Genomic DNA, 18449 nt, shown 5'->3' with positions numbered 1-18449 from the left:
TGTTACATATTCCATTCCACCTTTGCAAGGAACTTTGGATTGGGTGAACATGACTCAATAAGAGCTTATTCTCATGAAAGTGATGATATTTGTGCTTTTAAAAAAAAAAAAGCTTAATAAAAAAACTAGGGATAATTAACTTCACGACAAGCAGGGAGATATGAATGTTTTCTGTGGGTTATCATTATGTTGTTCATATCAACTAGGTGAAAAAAAAGTGAAATATATATACAGCAATTCTTGTGAGGGTGCCTTTGGAAATTAATCAAATTTTCTTGACGATCCATGGAGTACACATCTCGCCAAAGAGAAAGCTTTTTTATAATGCAATGTTGATTAAAGAGGAAGATTCAGGGCCACTACCACCTACCCAACAAAATTACAAGTTTTTTTTTCGTTTTCTAACCATATCCTCATGGTTTTGGTGATGGAGAAAGGGGTTTTTGCGAATCATTGTGCATGATGCTGTAAGCAACTTTTGCTTTGGTGAAGGAGAAAAAGGTTTTTTCTTTTTCTTTTTTTCTGTGGAGCATCGAGCCTTATGGCACAAGAAACTTTTGCTTTATTCCTAAAGGCCTGAACCCCCGTGATGTAGATCCACCAATGAAAGGGAAACATTTTGCTAGGGTTCGTGCCATCGATCATGCCATGTCTCAGCTTTCTTGAGCTCTGTCGACTTTTTATTTATTAGACATGGATCATGGCTTGAGTATTTTTTGCCCTATTGTATGCTCAAGTACAGTCTATGTCTCAGAAAACCAGATTTGTAATGATGGTTGAATCTATACATCGTTATAAATAGTGCTGAGATAGTGAATCTAATTGTTTGTTTAATTTTGTTTATTAGTTCATCATTAATTGGCTTTTAAATTCTGTGTCCAAGAAATAAACACCAATCTTGAAGCTATAATTATTTAAATATATATTTTTGTCAGCCTAATTAAAAAAAAAAAAAAAAAGCACTACTACCAGACTAATTTTGTTTGTTTTTGCGTTTTAAAAATATTTTTGAACAAACTTGAAATTTTTTTAATTTTTTTCTTTACTTTAAATTAATATTTTTTTATGTTTTCAAATCATTTTAATATGCTAATATCAAAAATAATTTTTTTTAAAAATAAAAAATATATTATTTTGATGTATTTTCGATAAAAAGTATTTTAAAAAATAATCATAACCACACTCTTAAATATTATTAGGAGCCATGAAAAATGGCCCATTTAAAACATTGAAATTAGACATTTTTAGAAATATGCATTTTAAAAAAAAAAAAGTTTAGATTCTATTCACGTAGCATTTACTTAAAAATAAAGAGTCCTGGTCTCACAATTCAAGACCCCGTTTTGGAAGTTAAAAAAAAAACCCTACAAAGAACAATTTAGAATTATATATAATTTCCACCTTTCTATTTTAATTTTCAAGAGTAAAAAAATATATATTTTACTTTTTCCTACCATTGTGTATGCTGTGACCATTTCCCTCTACCGCCATTATACCCCGTAAAACCTCTAATGTATAATTACAAGCATCACGTTCTTAAATCTAGATTTCTTGTCTATCACAAGATGCCCGTGATAGGTCTACGCAGACGAAATTCTATCCCTTTGAACTTTGTTTTATCTCCAAAATACCCTTTTCGCCAAATGACCAAAACACCCTTCACGCTCGAGGAGTCAAGACCTCAATGTTGACCCAAATGCCCATGCGTAAAACCCAAGAAGGCGGCATCTAGGACTGTTTGGGCATACACCAAATACCGGTCAACTGTCTATCCTATGTATGATACAGAGACGACACCTTCTTCTTTTAGCTGAGGTTAGTTAGATAAAAAAAGAAAGAACCAGACATACCAAAAAAAAAAAGAAAACATACTGTACAACATTAACAGAAATAAGTACTATGAAAAAACCTGAAGTAAAGTTGTATTTTCATGTCCAAGATCGTTCATGAAAAGATGACACAACTTTGTGTAAAGATTGCTCATGGGAATAGCATCAAGTGGAGCATTCTTGAACGTGTAACTGTGGTTAAGCAGTTTTTTCATTTCATCTGGGACAGGATTCTTGCTTGCTCTATAGGCAAGCCTGCAAGGTACCGGAGGCTAACTTACAGATCGTGCTCTCCACCACCGGAGGCCATCGAAACCGGTGTAGAGACGTCATTGGAGGCTGCAAGTTGTCGTGGATTTAGCAAGGATTCGGATTTAGTCTCTTTGAAGATTAGTTTGTTGGGTGATTGCCAAATTGGTAAAACAAGCTTTGTGGTAAGCATATATGACCTTTTCTTTGTCGTTTTTCTTTTTTTATATTGAATCATGGGTTAGCATGACTGGCGCTGGGATTGATTTCTTTTATTATTCCCTTTTCTTTTCTTTTTTGAATGAAGATAAAGTATGTGGGAGATGAGCAGGAGAAGAAATGCTTGGAGATGACAGGATTGAGTTTGATGGACAAAACATTATTTGTTCAAGGTGCAAGAATTTCATTTAGTATATGGGATGTAGCAGGTATTTTATAACTGTTTAACTGAGTTTTTTTTATATATATATATATAATTTAAGGCTAAGAATGGAATTTTTTTTAATTAGCTTCTCTTCTTTCTTTTCTTTTTTTTTGTTTATTTGGATGTAGGTGATAGCAGTTCACTTGATCATGTTCCAATTGCATGTAAAGATGCAGTAGCAATATTGTTCATGTTTGATCTTACTAGCCGGTGTACTCTTAACAAGTAAGGAACTAATCCCTTTTCTTTAATGCAAAAACTCTAGGCATTGCTAGACTTTTCTAAGCATATGATTTGATTTTTCATGGCCTTGCAGCGTGGTTGAGTGGTACAATCAGGCGAGAAAATGGAATCAGGTACCGATTTAAAGTTCCTTTCTTTACCAGCAATTGATTCTGTAACCTTTCTGAAATGATGGCCATCAAATGCCTCATCATAAACCAATAATTAACATTGAAGGGATGACTAATCCTTCAGTAATGTGATCTTGATCAACCTTGATTAGTTAATCATCGTGTATGCTGGTGATGATTAGGTTTGTGCACGAGCCCAGAAAAGGAACATTGATGTCAATTGAATCACTGAACCATAAAGCTACTGTTAGTTCAAGGGATGGTGTGAAACAATCTATGATTTTACCAAAACCAATTAAAGAGTGGAGCCACAAAATTAATGATGATTTCAATGCAATGTTTCATTGTTCATGATCTTCTTAACAGTTTGTGTATGCTTTTTTGCTTTTGTCTAATGGGGTCTGCATCACTAGATCGTACAGTGAGACTTTTTTTTAGAGTGGAGCCCTGGTGTTAATAAGAGACCTAACTGTTTTAATGTGAATGCTTTTTGTATCTCAAAGTTTTCTGTGCTGTGTTTGCAGACAGCAATTCCTATACTAATAGGGACCAAATTTGATGATTTTGTCCAGCTCCCACCAAATTTGCAGTGGACAATAGTGACTCAGGTAATTTACTTGTAATCCTCGACTATTTGATTGGTTTGGTCAAATTCATGGAGCTCGTGTGGATCACACCTGAAAAAAAATAGAATTTCACAGGTTTCCGTGCACCATAAAATTCAATTTCTGGGGTATTTCTTTTACTTTTGAAGCTTGAAGGTTATTTTTTAGAAAAGTCTCTACTCCAAGAAGCAGTGCTTAATTTTCATGATTATGCTGCCAAAAACTTTAAATTCAAGTATCATGTCTGCAGCTTAAGCTTGTTCATGCAGATTCACTTCTCCCCTCACGTAGGACTTAATTTTCATGAACGAGACGTCCCATTGATTAGACTGTGAATTTGAAGAATGGTGTGGGGATGACTAATTAATGCGTTGTGGCTGGACCATGCTTTTACAAAATTTTAAATTGTTCTTAGCTTCAAATTATTTTTGTGTGTTTTTCGATTGATTTGATGTGTTAGTGTTTAAAAATATTATTTTGATATATTTCTAAAAAAAATAACATTTTATAAAACAATGTCAAATACACGATAAGATAAGAAGAAGACCTTTTGAGTCCTAATTAGTCAAGTTTTGGAAAAAAGAAATTCTGGAGAAATTGAAGAAACTGACGTTTCTTTGTATTTCCGTGTTGAAAAAGAAGCACAAGGGGCCACATGTTTCCCCATTGATTGATGAATGTTAATTAAGATTGGAAAGAACTGTGGTTAAATTGAATTCTCTGCTGTGATATTGTATTACAGGCAAGGGCATATGCAAAGGCAATGAAGGCAACCCTTTTCTTTTCAAGTTCTAAACATAACATAAATGTGAACAAGATCTTCAAATTTATCATGGCTAAGCTCTTTAACCTGCCATGGACAGTAGAGAGAAACTTGACAGTTGGAGAACCCATAATTGACTTCTAAACGTGGTCGCTTTGGCACTGATCCTCCTGTACATAGCCGAAAGAGGGAAAAAAAGATGTAAACAAGAGATAAAAATTCAAGCACCTCAACAGATGGATTCTGCAGACCCTTTTTTTTATATTCTATGGTTCTCCTTGTTCTTTATTTTTTTCTTCCAACTCCACACTAGATTGGAGATAGCTGCTGTTACCTAGTGTATGGTACCATAGTGTAAAAATAATGTTTTTTTTATTTTTCTCATATATTCCTCCTGCTCCATGTTAGAGAAGGAATCAGTGCTGCTTAAACTAAAATAATCCAAGCTGGTTTCCTCAGGAATTTTAAACACACTGTCATGCTGCTGCGTGCCATTTTTCAATTCTGAATTCATATTTTTTTCAACAGAGGGAATAAAGCACATATCTAGGTATGGACAATAAAAAAGATAGGAGAATCCACATTTATTCCATTTCCAATTTAAACTATAATCATCAATGGTCAGCCCCTCCCCCATACCTACCCCAAAGCCCTACAAAAATTCTTGGTTTCTGGGGAAAATATTATCTTAAGAATAGCTTTATATTCGTTGTAATGAGATGATGTATAAAGACTTACTGCACGTTTATTAAGCACGACCTGGATCAACTTCGCATAATATTTGGGCCACGGTTTGGGTAGTTAAACACTAGAGGAAAAAAAAAAAGAGTTAAATGGATTTTATTAGGTTAACTAAATTATAAATTATGGGTCAATCTAAAAATTTTACAAGATCATATCAAATTAATTTTTTTATTTTTTATTAAATCTTGTCTGAGCTAAGTCTCGAGTTGATTGGGTTTTAAAATGTACTAGTTTAGTAATAATATCTTAGTCATAATTAGATAATTGTCCTAATTTGTATTATATGTTAATCGAACTTTTTAATATAAAAATTATTTAAACATTACTAATATGTTTTCTAAAAAAAAAATATTAACTCAAAATATGATATATATTAATTTTGTTTTAAATATCATTATGGTAATATATTAGATGATATTTTTTAAAAAATATTAAGATGGTAATATATTAAATAAACTTGAATTAACTCATAGAAAACAAATAAAAAAATACAAAACTCAATTAAAAAAATATTTAAAATGACCTAAAAATATAAATTGGATGAACCCGGAATCAATATGTCAAACCAGTTACCCAAGTCAAGAGATTGGATAGTCCCATAAAAAATAAAATTAAGAAGCCTATTTTCCATCTAACTTAATATTAAAAAAATAAAAAAATCAATTAAATTTTTTTTCTAAAAATATAACTTGAAAATATTTGAGTTAATTTATTAAATTCTCAATTTAAATCAAAATGAATTCATATATATATATATGCTATTCCAATAAATAGTTAATATTTTGTGACTATCACTATAAAAATATGTTATAAAGTATGATAATGATTACTTTTTAAAATATTTTTTATTTTAAAACATATTAAAAATAAAAAAATAAAAATATTTTAAATTTTTTGAAAAATATTTTTGAAATGCAATACCGAAAATACCTCATGTTTATGTAACATAATTGTTAAACAAATCCTGGAAGCAAATCGTTGCAATATTCTGTCTCTCTCCCTGCCTGCCTACTGCCATTTTCTAAACTAGTCAGGTAACCATGTTCATGCACAGGAAATTGGTTTCTCAATTCTTGCATAAAAATATTTAAAATCTCAGGACAGAATTCACATGATCAGTTTTCTTATTGTTTTTTCCTTCCACATGAAATTTAATTATAAGTCTACTTGTTTTCTCCCCCTCGGGACCAGTTTGTTGATCATAATCTGCTGAGTCCACCACACGCCCATATTCATATTCCTTCCTTTTAAAGAAGCATCTGGAAATACTATTGAAATTGTGTTCATAAAAAAATTTAAATTTTTTATATTAAAATTTAATATAGTTTATATGTTTTGAATTATTTTAATGTGTTAATGTTAAAAATAATTTTTTTTTTTAAATATTATTTACATATATTTTAATACAAAAAATTATTTAAAAAATAATTGTTACCACAATACCTAAACAAACAGCAAAAAACCCACCATCGCAACTAAAAAGACCTCCATGGAAAGGAAGAAGCCCCCGCCCCTCCTCCTCCATTTATGATCAACAAAGCCTTTCGTTTGTTAACATTAAAAAAACAAAAAAACAAAAAATAGGGTTCAAGAGACCTATATATGGCATTATTATTATTATTTAATTATGAACTAGATGGATAAAACGAGGCATAAAAAGAAGTTTAGACGTATCAACAAGGTTTTCTAACATAATCGAGATCGATTAACAATAATTATTTTGAAAATTTATTTGTTTTACTAGAAAAATCCATACTCAAGAACCTTCTTGAGTAATACAAACGAAACCATCAATGCATAATTATTCATAAGAATCCATAATATATAAAAGCAGAGATGAAAACACAAGCTTCCATCATCGTCAGCACAAAGTTCAGTGAATCATCACCAAGTTGCTGGTATTATTTCAAAGCTGATACCAAAATAAAATCGTCGGGAAGATCACTGGTTTATAAGACTGATATGCTTACATTCCGAGATGCCTTGTAGAATCCCAAGACTATCTGTGCTCTTCCCATGTAGAACTCCCTATTCTCGCCATTATCGCCACCTTCATTGGAGGCATAAAGATTAAGCTCCTCCATTGCACGGCCGAAGTGGAGCAAGTATCTCAGCAAATACAGTTCATTCCTCGTGCCCTTAAATCCCTTCACATTCACCACCCTAAGAGTCTCAATGACGCAAAATTCAACTTGAAAGTTCCTTGACCAGATTTCCTCAGGGTCAAATGGATAGGGAGGTTCATAATCCTGAAACAAGCATAGTTTAAAGAACAACGTTAATCCTTCAAGTTCAAGCTACTCAGAAAAAAAAAAATTGCAGCGCGGCAGAAAATGGTGGCCGGAGTTCTGCAAGAGTACTTACCGGGAAAATTTTTGCAGGGCCAATGTCTATGGTAAGCGTCTCTAAACGAGGACAGCTCCTTAGCATGAACTTGATACCACAATATTCATTGCTGTGCAGTGCTGTTTTCAAGATCAGCTTGCGGACATCAAGTGGAGCTTGCAAACCCAATGGTTCGTCTCCGCTAGGAACAATCTGTGAGTGACCATCAGAAAAAGAAAATGATGTATGTTAGTCCCAAATAGGCGACAGTATTAAGCTTTAATTTACTCAAAAAAAGAAATTACTGTGAAAACAAGATTTTCCCACTTCTCCTTTTATACAAACTAGTCAATTAGGTCAGAATCTATTATGATTTAAGGTTGAAGATATTGTCTTCTAGGGAAAATTAGGAGTTGTTTTAATGCCCTGGATAAAAACATTTAATTTACATTTATGAACGAAATCTTTTAACTTCCTCACTAATAATATATGGATGACATTGTATAAAATCAAAAGTTTTGTAACTCAAATGATATTGAAGTGATGTACTGTTAAGGATTAAATTGAGGGTTTTCAGAATTAAATCATAAATATAAGTTTTGCCCCCTTTTTTTGTACAAAACATAAAGAGAGAAATTGAAAGAGAAGATGATCCATGTATGAAACTAAAAATTTATGATAAATGGGATCGGTGCCTTTGAAAACTTCTGATTTTTTTTCCAAAATTGTAATATATACTACGAGAAATTTTTTTAAAAAAAAGAGAGAGAGAGATGGGGGTTTGAAATATGATATTGACAAAACACTACAAAAAACTAAGGGGTCATTTGGAATCATTTTTTTTTATATTTAGTTTTTAGAAATGGAAATTAAAAAAAAAAAAAAAAAAGAAACGATTCCAAACAATCCTAAATTCTTAAGAGTGAAAACATCAACCAACGAGTTTAAGCAACAGCGTATTTTGTCACCTCTTATGATACTTGGCGACTGCATTACACATCCCTAATAACTTTAAAATTTGATCACAACATGTAAATGAAGCAGCAGATCGTATATAGCATAAGATTAAATCAGATATACAAGTTCTATCTGTTTTTTTTATTTCGCAAATTAATCATATGAAATCAAGACTACAAAAAAGTAAGTCAATTTTAAGACAAAATATTTGCAAGAAATGGGAATTCTTACATAAAACTGACAAAATCTGTCTAAATGTGAGAGGCAGCATAAAATTCACTGGGAAAATGGTTTTAATTAAGACATAATGCAAAAAAAAAAAAAAAATGTAAGGATCTATACCTGTAAGAAGACACTGCAAACAGTCAGAATTCGGGCAGCAAAAAGCTCTTGTAAGAGATCATAAAGGAAGGCACCAACTTCTTCAAATTGAGTCTGCATCCCAAAATCAAGTTCAGCCTCTACCATGTCACGTTGGTTCTCCAAGAGAAATTGACCCACTTTTCCTGAGTACTTGAAGAATTGAAAACTTGGTCCTTCAATTGCTAACCATTCATGCCTCAAATCACATTTGTCAAGGACCAAGTTTTGTAGCCTCAAACCTGGCTTGGATATCTCAAAATATTCCAAGTTCCAACACTTTTTCAGACGCAAAGTCTCTAGCAATGGACAACTATCCAATATAACCAAAATAGATCCAATATTTAGGTCAATCCATCCCAGAGAAAGGCTCTTTATTGCACTAAAGTTAGTGAACTTAGATGCATCAAACCTGCACGAAAACAACTTCAAGGATTCAAGAGCCTGGCCATGTTCATAAACATATGAAGGCAATTCAGATACTGCTTCATGATTCATAATTGCGTCTTCTCTCCATGTAGGATCAGAGAAATCTAGTCTTAATCCTGTCGCGTGATGCGAGGTCGCAAACATGACAATGTTTTGCATATCGACAAGAAAATTCTCTGGCTTTGAACACCTGAATCCAAGTGTTTTGATAACCTGTTGTGAATGGTCTGCAATAAACTGCCGTGCAAAGTTGATGAAATCTTCTCTTTGAACTTTTTGATTCTCCTCAGATTCATCAAGTTTAACAAAGTTGTTTTCGTCGAAATCAACGTTCTCCACTTCGCGCCAAATGTTAAGCCATTGTTTGGACAAGATGCATGTTCTAGCAGCTTCTTTGAATGACAGGAAACTTGCAATGATTATGAGTAGAGAACTTGGCAGGTTTGAGAACATGTCTGTGTTTCTGTCCATGATTATGAAGGGGTTTGTCTGAGAATCTGAAGAGACAGTTGCAGAGGTTTTTTATAGCGAAGAAATGCAGTTATTTAGCACGGTGACCGTTTGTTTCCTGTGAAAGGTTGTGTCTGTCTGTTTAGAAAATTGAAACACAGGCAGTGAAAACAGCCCTTGACTGGAAAATTAAGCAAGGAAGATGGGATTGCAAAATATAGGACTGGGAAAATGAGAAGAACATTCAACCAAGAACGAGCTCCTTTGTTGCATCAAGAAAGAAAAAGAACTAGTAAATATCACGGATCTGATTCTCAAAGAACAAAAAACTATATATTGGACCTTTATTTTTTAGTGATTCAATTTTGATTCATACTTGGTAACACTAAACAAAAAATTCAATATATTACCAAATAAGAAAAGAAAGAAAAGAAAGTCTCATCGGCATCTCATCGGCACGAGTTAGTAAGTTAAAACTAGTGTAGAAAAACACCAAAGAACATTTATGAGTTACACATGGTTATTTACTAAATTTATCATCACCTTGCTGTAAATATTTTTTATTACTACAAGAAAATAAAAATTATTTGTTGCTTCATCGGCACATTAATCTTTTTCTCGCCTCATCGGCGTCTCATTGGCACGAGTTGGTAAGTCAAAACTAGTGTAGAAAAACACCAAAGAACATTTATGAGTTACACATGGTTATTTACCAAATTTATAATCACCTTGCTGTAAATATTTTTTATTACTACAAGAAAATAAAAATTATTTGTTGCTTTATCGGCACGTTAATTTTTTTCTCGCCTCATCGGCACGAGTTGGGAAGTCAAAATTGGTGTAGAAAAACACCAAAGAACATTTATGAGTTACTCATGGTTATTTACCAAATTTATCATCACCTTGCTGTAAATATTTTTTATTACTACAAGAAAATAAAAATTATTTGTTGCTTCATCAGCACGTTAATCTTTTTCTCGCCTCATCGGCGTCTCATCGGCACGAGTTGGGAAGTCAAAACTGGTGTAGAAAAACACCAAAGAACATTTATGAGTTACACATGGTTATTTACCAAATTTATCATCACCTTGCTGTAAATATTTTTTATTACTACAAGAAAATAAAAATTATTTGTTGCTTCATCGGCACGTTAATCTTTTTCTCGCCTCATCGGCGTCTCATCGGCACGAGTTGGGAAGTCAAAACTGGTGTAGAAAAACACCAAAGAACATTTATGAGTTACACATGGTTATCTACCAAATTTATCATCACCTTGCTGTAAATATTTTTTATCACTACAAGAAAATAAAAATTATTTGTTGCTTCATCGGCACGTTAATCTTTTTCTCGCCTCATCGATGTCTCATCGGCACGAGTTGGGAAGTCAAAACTGGTATAGAAAAACACCAAAGAACATTTATGAGTTACACATGGTTATTTACCAATTTATCATCACCTTGTTGTAAATAGTTTTTATTACTACAAGAAAATAAAAATTATTTGTTGCTTCGTCAGCATGTTAACCTTTTTCTCGCCTCATTGGCGTCTCATCAACACGAGTTGGTAAGTTAAAATTGATGTAGAAAAACGCCAAAGAATATTTATGAGTTACACATAATTATTTACTAAATTTATCATCTCTTTGTTATAAATATTTTTTATTACTACAAAAAAAATAAAAATTATTTGTTGCTTTATCGGCGCGTTAATCTTTTTCTTGCCTCGTCGGCGATGTAATGTTTGGCTGCACTTTTACTATTGTACTCGCCGCTATGTTAAGACTTAAATTATGTGATCGTCAATTTCTTCAGAAGAATAACTATACATTCGGAATTCTGAATTGAGTTGGATTAGAGAGCATAATTTAAGTTGACATGACTTTCTTTTGTTAAGAAACTAATTCTATACCAGAACTTAGATCATTAAAGCATTTGGAAGAGAGAATTGAAGAGGGAAGATTATTGTATATCAAAGTTCGTAAAGGCAAATGATTTTACAGACAGCACTTCAATGTAACAGTTCATTAAATGATGTTTCTGGCTCTCTATTACTTCAGCGTTGATTAGGCGCAGTTGTGCCTAAAAATAGTTTTTTTTTTAATATTATGCTATTAAAAATAATTTTAAAAAAATAAAAAATACTATTTTAATATATTTCCGAATAAATACATATATTTTCAAGAAAAAAAAATTTTAAAAACAATCTTCATTATATTCTTAAATAATCTCTAAGTACGTTTTCGCTTTCTTTCCATGACTTGTATATTAGACAAACAAATAAGCCAAGATAACAAATAAACCATACCACCAATGTGATTAGTCAAGAAAGGATCAAATACAACGGCCAGTTATGCAGTACACATGACTGGGAATGGCCACAAACCTCAATCGGCCAAAAAAACTACCATAATAAGACCTCTTGAGCCTAGGCAAGAGCGAGCATAATGAAAGTGTCAAACCCATCAGCTTAAACCAATTGAGTTCTCACATTTGACACGACCTCTCCGGTCCCCAGATGAAGCAAAATATGCACCACTACAAGGTCTCCTACATATCAGAAAAAGGATTTGATGGATAAACAAAATGTTCTTGATTCTCCAGAATGCTGATGTCAGAAAATCATACTGTAGAAGCCGCTTAATGAACATCATTCAGATGAGTTCTCGTGCAGCAGTACATATTCTCGGCTGAAACAAAAACAGGACATGTAAATTATTTACAATGAGCCGAGCATAACCAGCTTGGGAAAAGTCATTCAGAATTCTATAAACATTCATGTCAATGTGAAGCATTTCATACTGGTCAAGACTAGAACAGATTTTTCAAAATGTCAACTTGCCACTGGAATTAATCTCTATACGAAAGTGTTTCACACATCAAAATGCAACTTACTAATGCATTTAGCTTCCTACTTTTGTTTTGTAAAGCAGGAAACGAATAGGCCGTGACTACTACTAAATTGCACAACATTCAGATATTCAAAGTTTGCCTTCTAACGAAAAAGAGAGTTTTGTTATGTATAAATGGTAAGGCAAAAATTTATGCGCTCCATCTATAAGCAGGAAAAAAAAAGAAATTATACTCTTATATAGGAGAAAAATTGTCACGATAAAATAGACTAGATTGAAGCTATATCAAATATATAAGCTTCAAGGGGTGAAAAAATCACAGCCTCGACTTTTAGAATCAGAGACAATGGTATGCCACTCAACTTCCCAATAGCTTTTGAAGAACATGGAAAAGCAGACCCAAATGCCTAAAGAGATGAACACAATCAAATCACAGACAAAGCATATATTGTATGAATACCATAGAAAAAGAACCTACTTCAGCCAGTATAATAACAGTGGAGAGGCAAAGATAGTTTAGCATGATTCATACAATAAAAAATGGACGTTGCATTTTGATTGGAGGCCTACCTACTATTACCAAATTTTATTGTGTCCTTTTCAAATAGTTCATAATAACGCTGAGGTTCAATGGGATTATCCTGCAAATGCAGAAGAAATTTTAGATTCAATCACAACAATAAATAAGAGAAAAGCTCAGTATATGCTAACTTGATATTAAGAGAGATTGCTCACATTAATGAAAGTTTTATTTGTGCTTCCAAGGTCCATTACGTAAGGCCTGTCCATGGCATACGGAAAATACAAAGTTTGACTAGGAGATGTGATAAATTGCCATTCATCAATGAAAATAGTCATATGACACAGCTGATTCTTACCTTACTTGCTTTTTTAACATGCCATCAGGCTGCTCCTTTTCTACTTGCCTAACAACCAGAAACATGAAATCATAAAAATGTCCTGAAACAGCAAAGAAGAAAAAACTGCTAATTTTAGATCTACCGGAATTGAATAACAGCATGTTGCTTGCTGCATGATGGATGGTCTGTAGGAATATCTGCCACCCTCCTTTCTCTCCCAAAAAGGTAACAGCTCTGACGATGTATATAAAGGGGTTCTGTTTACCAATACAATTGTTAGAAACATAAACATCAGCCAGAGGGTGAGTTAACAGGTTTCTTCCATAATCAGAAATTCCATCCTGAACAAGGACTGACCATAAGAGAAATAAATCCACATGCAATGTGGTAAACAATGGTGAGTCAACACCACCAAGTACAGAAAAGCTCTCGTAAAAACAGAAGGAAATTAATTGACTATTGACTCCTTTCAGATAAGGACTAAAGGCTGTGCACTCTCTTCAGAGGAAAAAAAATTATTTTGTTTAGATTGGAAAATTAAATTGTTCAATGTTTATACACTCTTGTTTTGAGAGCAATATAGTCTTTTAAAGAGCTCTTCAAGGACAGCTAGCAGGGGGGCAGAACTTGAGTTTTTGGAATGGGAAAGGGGGTGCAATATGAAAGCAATCAGGGTAGACTTGAAAATTAAATAACAAAGAAAAATCCATATTAATAATAGATAATTGTATGGGGGTGCAAAACATGTATTCCTATTAAATAATCCTTAAATGGAGGAGAAGAACTAAAAATCTTCAAATTTGAAGGACTAAAATTTAAAATCTCTACGACTTTGGTGGCCCCCTCATAATAAAGTACAGTTCTGTCATTGAGAAGCAGGGAAAGAAATTGTCAGGAAAACAAAAGAAGTCATGTAAGTTCTTCACAAGACTTCAAAAAATATTTAAAATTTCCCCTTAAGAAGTGAAAGCTTCAAGACTTAACCAAAAGGTCCACTCCCGACCTGTATCCTAGCATCTTACACATGTATCGAAATGTAACCCTGAATTCTACTAAGATTTTGCAGCTGCTATATATAAATTTGTTTCAACTATACAGTCTGATAACCCAGCATCAAAGCAAGCCAGACACATTTTAATTTGATGACAGTAAAAATGCATGATTTGAGAAGGCAATGGATGATGTCTGATTTATGGATTTCCAGGACTCCCAGAAACATATACATATACAACATGCCATATGCAGGACCTACCATTCAGAGCCTCACCACCCTTAAAAACATAAAGTCGCCATCTTACATTAGGTTTCTTAGCATCTGGGGGCTCGGTGAACAGCAATGTAACACCTAGAAAATGAAAAAAACCAATTAGCATAAGTGAATATGAAAAAGGAAACTACACACATCATGTGTTGGTAAAGCTTTTTCACATCAGGCACGAACCAAAGAAAGAAAGAAAATAAAAACAGAATATGTTTTGGCCCAATTTGTAAAACTGCTTATGGAGATCAAATCCACCATCAATCAAGAAGCCTCAAGTGCCTGTGCCTAATTCTTCCTCTCATACGGATGTAATTTTAAAAGGTATAGCCTATCTGTCACTTCAGGGAATCTACTGTTTTCTTTCTTGCCTCCCAAATGCTGTTAAACTTCCCCAATTATTTTTCAAATGACAAAACAACTGAGTAACTCTACATGGATTCAACTAAACTGACCAGAAAAATGATACGTTTATGTCAAAATGTGTAAAGCAATTGCACGACAAAAATACCTCTATATCTAAACCAACTAACCAAAGATGCCAAACAACTTTTAGCTTGCCACCAGATTTGTATAAAAGAGGTGAGAGAGAGGTTCAGCAGAATTATTAGTGATAAGAAAAAAAGGAAATTCTCTTCAGTGAAACTAAAAGCAATGTACATATCACCCACCTCTAACTCTATTGGTTTCGGCAGCAAGCTTTCCAGATAGCTCAAAAGAAGGTTCGTGCTGCAATTTGTAAAGATAATGATCAATACTGAGGTCATTGGCTAGACACAATGAAGATCTATTTTCTTAGCCAAACAAAAGTATGTTTACAAACTAAATAAGGAGCATTAAGCACAGGGAAGTAAAGCAACCACACAAGCTGTTCCTACCTTCTTCTTGACTTCCAAAGCCTCCTCAGCAGCCTTCATCTTAGCCACAGAATCATCATAATTGTCATCATCACTATTCCTGCCCAAGCAAATTTAAGTAGGACAATTTATTATTATTATTATTATTATTTAGGTGTTTCTAAATAGCATTTCCATGGTAGAGGCACGTTACCAATGTTCCAGTCCAAACATGAGAAAAAGAAAAGCTTAAGAAGCAGCCTACCTTTGTTCAGCTCCCCTTGAGTTTGTCCCCTGAAATAATTAGTTTTTCCAATCAGTGTTTCATTCGAGAATCTTTTCAAGAAAGGCAATTCCAAAGATTCATCAAGGTTTGAAATCTTAAAAGATAGACATAATCCACGACATTTTCTGTTCAAGGAAAAGATTGTAGACTTCAGGCCAAAATGATTTGGGGCCTTAATTTTCGAGCAAAACATTCCATAGGTTTCCATTGGGATTCTTTGTACTCTAGCAACTTCTAGGGTTGGGATTTTGTTAATTATAATGTTTCTGGCTAGTGGCTACTTGTTTGGTTTTGCTATGGATTATCATTACAGTGTGAAAGCAGTTAGGAGAAGAGCCAAAAGAGGAGATTTTATGGTTATAATGAGAGATTAAGGGGTTTGGTGGGGTTTCTTGATGAGATTTATGTTAAAGTTAATGATTTGAAATTCATATGCAAAGTGCAACCAGTAAGTTAACAACGGGAATTGAATGGGGTTGTTTGTAAAGGTTATCAGCTTTTAATACTACCAAGTTTCCAACAACTTCATGAAAACATATACAAACCTTTGAATCAAACAAAAACAATTACACAAAAAGGAAAAAAGAATTTATCAAAATCCAAATACACAAATCACATTTAGTTTGAAATTATGAATTGCAAACAGAAAAACAACACAAACTAGCCTACATTCATCAGCAACATTGTGAAGCAGATAATTTTTAACCACAAACAACACAATAATAAGATAATTTAATAAGAAAAGGAAAAAAAAATGTTTAGACCAAAGTGTTGTTAGGGGTGAATATCACCAGACACCTCATTGCGGTCTCTCTCTGTTTGAGGCAGCGGCGATCGAGACCCATGCTTGCTCCTGTTGCGACGGTCTGATTCCAATGGTGAAGTAGACCGCCCCCTATGTCGTCCTCTAGAAGAAGACTTTCCTTCAATCTCATCCCTCCCTGACCTTCTCTCCTTCCCAACTTCCCTCTCTCCTCTTTCTCTACGATTCCTCTCAGCTTCTCCCTCCCTTTGCAAACCCTTATCGCCTCCCTTTCCAAGACTCCTTTCATAATCTTCTCCCTCGCCCTCTCTTTCCCTTCGTGTGCCACCCTTCTCGCTTCCCTTTTTGTCGTGATTCCTGTCAACCTCTCTATCTCTCATTTTTGCACCCTCTTTCTCATCTTGGGATCTCCTTAATCTTTTCGTTCTTGGCGAAGGAGACCTCCCGCGATTTGAATTTCTCTCTTTTTCAACTGGGGAGCGGTCCTTTTGCGAGCTCCTGTGTCTTGCTGGAGGAGATAGAGGAGGAGACATCTCCCGCTTCTTGGGAGATTTATTATTATTATTACTGCGGCTAGAGCGTTGTTGTTGTTGTTGTTTCTCTCTCACTGGGGAAGCATCTCTATCTCTATGAGAGCTTCTATGTCGATCCCTGTGTGGAGATTGGGATAAATTGCGCCCCATTGCCACTGATTTTTCAATTCCAGTGGACTCTGATAATAATAGTAATAATAATAAACCTCACTTAAACCCTAAGATTTTGAGGGAAGAAATCAAAAGCAAGAACTTAGCTAACTTGGCAGCTAATAGTCGACTGTAACGTTCCAGAGAAAGTGAAGATAGGGTTTTCTTTTTTCTGTTTATTTCTTTCCCCGCTTACCCGGTTCGGTCAATGTTATAAAATCCGGACCGGTCCGATCAGTTAGCCCATTATTAATAAGTTGGGTTTCATTATCAGATTTTTTTTATAAAAACTGCATCATTTTATTTTAAAAAAATAAAACAATATTATTTTAATAAAATATTAAATTAATCAACTAATCTATAAATTAATCCATGATCTGCTTTGAGCTGGCCCAAACCTCGAGAACAGTCTTGTAACCATGGGTGTGTGGTCTTAATAAAAGGAAAACTTAAAATATATTCTCCGACTAATGGGTAAAATCTTTACATTCAAACTATTTTTATATTAATTTTACCTTTAAATTGTTTTGATTTCTTAATTAGAATTCTTGTTAAAATCACCTAATAAAAATTTAAGCTTTTCACAAAATACAGTCCTTTATTTTTAATTATTTACTTCGTAAATCATATCAAATTCTGTTTGAATATATAAAAAAATATCCAAACATTACTAACATTTTTTCTAATAAAAAAATATTAAGTTGTGTGAATTAATATGATGTGATCTGATTAATTTTATAGATCCCAAAACAATATGAAGAATCAATAAAAACATAATTTAATTTAAAATAATATCTTTAAAAAAAATATTAAAACAACAATATATTAAATTTACATTTATCAACCTAGGTATCTATTCAAATCTACAACTTGAATCATAGGATAGCCCTATAAAAAATAAATAAAATCAAATTATAAACTCTAATTCTTAATCAACCCAATATTAAATTATGAAATTTTAAAAAGTTTAATTAAAAAAAAAAAAAGACTTAGGTCAACTTGGATTAACCAACCACACCCATGACATAAGTCATTAAACCAAAATAACCTCATAGAAAATAAATTGAAACAAATTATAAAACCTAATTTCTAATCAACTCAATATTGATGGATGAAATTGAAACAGAAATAATTCAAAAAAATAATCCAAGTCAACTGGATTAATTCACCAAGTCCGTGACCCGAGTTATGAAACTAAATAACCTTATATAAAATAAATTAAAATAAATAATAAATCATAATTCTCAATAAATTGTTGAAAGATAAAATACAATAAAATTAAATAAAAAAGGACAAAAAAAAATAAACCTTGTTGGTTAATTTAATTTATCAAGCTCAAGACTCGGGTCATGATAATAGAATAATTTTATAAAAAATCAAAACAAATTATAAAATTTAATTTTCAATAAGAATTATTAAATAATAAA

At 33.0% G+C, this 18449-nt stretch overlaps 3 protein-coding genes across 5 annotated transcripts; 1 reads left to right on the top strand and 2 right to left on the bottom strand.

Moving 5' to 3' along the window:
- Positions 1-1794: 1794 nt before the first annotated feature.
- LOC118040951 (septum-promoting GTP-binding protein 1) lies at positions 1795-4694 on the top strand. 2 transcript variants are annotated; one of them, XM_073409732.1, is made up of 6 exons: positions 1795-2263; positions 2386-2506; positions 2631-2727; positions 2819-2858; positions 3380-3463; positions 3557-4187. In XM_073409732.1, exons 1-6 carry the CDS (start codon positions 1931-1933, stop codon positions 3605-3607), a joined length of 726 nt encoding a protein of 241 aa, XP_073265833.1. In that variant the 5' UTR covers positions 1795-1930; the 3' UTR covers positions 3608-4187. The 2 variants fall into 2 exon arrangements, with proteins under 2 accessions (XP_073265833.1, XP_034903921.1); XM_035048030.2 differs by lacking the exon at positions 3557-4187 and adding an exon at positions 4203-4694 and having other exon boundaries at positions 1799-2263.
- Positions 4695-6820: 2126 nt separating this feature from the next.
- LOC118040974 (F-box protein At3g62230) lies at positions 6821-9509 on the bottom strand. The gene is made up of 3 exons (XM_035048066.2): positions 8592-9509; positions 7332-7505; positions 6821-7216 (listed from the first exon to the last, which is right to left on the bottom strand). The coding sequence occupies exons 1-3, from the start codon at positions 9507-9509 to the stop codon at positions 6917-6919; spliced, it is 1392 nt and encodes a 463-aa protein (XP_034903957.1). The 3' UTR covers positions 6821-6916.
- A 2266-nt stretch (positions 9510-11775) lies between these two features.
- LOC118040973 (FHA domain-containing protein DDL) lies at positions 11776-17216 on the bottom strand. Of its 2 annotated transcripts, none has more exons than XM_035048064.2 (10): positions 16375-17216; positions 15556-15584; positions 15333-15411; positions 15126-15183; positions 14449-14541; positions 13339-13453; positions 13215-13262; positions 13072-13117; positions 12907-12977; positions 11776-12174 (listed from the first exon to the last, which is right to left on the bottom strand). In XM_035048064.2, the coding sequence occupies exons 1-10, from the start codon at positions 17020-17022 to the stop codon at positions 12135-12137; spliced, it is 1227 nt and encodes a 408-aa protein (XP_034903955.1). In that variant the 5' UTR covers positions 17023-17216; the 3' UTR covers positions 11776-12134. The 2 variants fall into 2 exon arrangements, with proteins under 2 accessions (XP_034903955.1, XP_034903956.1); XM_035048065.2 differs by having other exon boundaries at positions 16368-16765.
- Positions 17217-18449: the final 1233 nt, after the last annotated feature.

This window comes from Populus alba, chromosome 1 (genome assembly GCF_005239225.2).
Source record: "Populus alba chromosome 1, ASM523922v2, whole genome shotgun sequence".
NCBI lineage: Eukaryota > Viridiplantae > Streptophyta > Magnoliopsida > Malpighiales > Salicaceae > Populus > Populus alba.
This window is presented reverse-complemented; position numbering and strand designations above follow the sequence as displayed.

What these genes read in the sequence shown, in the direction of transcription:
- LOC118040973 (XM_035048064.2), bottom strand. Translation starts at nt 17,022, where the DNA reads ATGGGGCGCAATTTATCCCAATCTCCACACAGGGATCGACATAGAAGC. An exon ending in GGGTGGTGAGGCTCTGAATG is followed by an intron (nt 13,454 to 14,448) that starts GTAGGTCCTGCA and finishes ATTGGTAAACAG; the next exon opens with AACCCCTTTATATACATCGT. An exon ending in ATGTTAAAAAAGCAAGTAAG is followed by an intron (nt 13,118 to 13,214) that starts GTAAGAATCAGC and finishes TGCCATGGACAG; the next exon opens with GCCTTACGTAATGGACCTTG.
- LOC118040974 (XM_035048066.2), bottom strand. Translation starts at nt 9,509, where the DNA reads ATGGACAGAAACACAGACATGTTCTCAAACCTGCCAAGTTCTCTACTC. An exon ending in TTTGCAGTGTCTTCTTACAG is followed by an intron (nt 7,506 to 8,591) that starts GTATAGATCCTT and finishes GGTCACTCACAG; the next exon opens with ATTGTTCCTAGCGGAGACGA. An exon ending in GCCCTGCAAAAATTTTCCCG is followed by an intron (nt 7,217 to 7,331) that starts GTAAGTACTCTT and finishes TGCTTGTTTCAG; the next exon opens with GATTATGAACCTCCCTATCC.
- LOC118040951 (XM_035048030.2), top strand. Translation starts at nt 1,931, where the DNA reads ATGTCCAAGATCGTTCATGAAAAGATGACACAACTTTGTGTAAAGATT. An exon ending in AGCCGGTGTACTCTTAACAA is followed by an intron (nt 2,728 to 2,818) that starts GTAAGGAACTAA and finishes ATGGCCTTGCAG; the next exon opens with CGTGGTTGAGTGGTACAATC. An exon ending in AGTGGACAATAGTGACTCAG is followed by an intron (nt 3,464 to 4,202) that starts GTAATTTACTTG and finishes ATTGTATTACAG; the next exon opens with GCAAGGGCATATGCAAAGGC.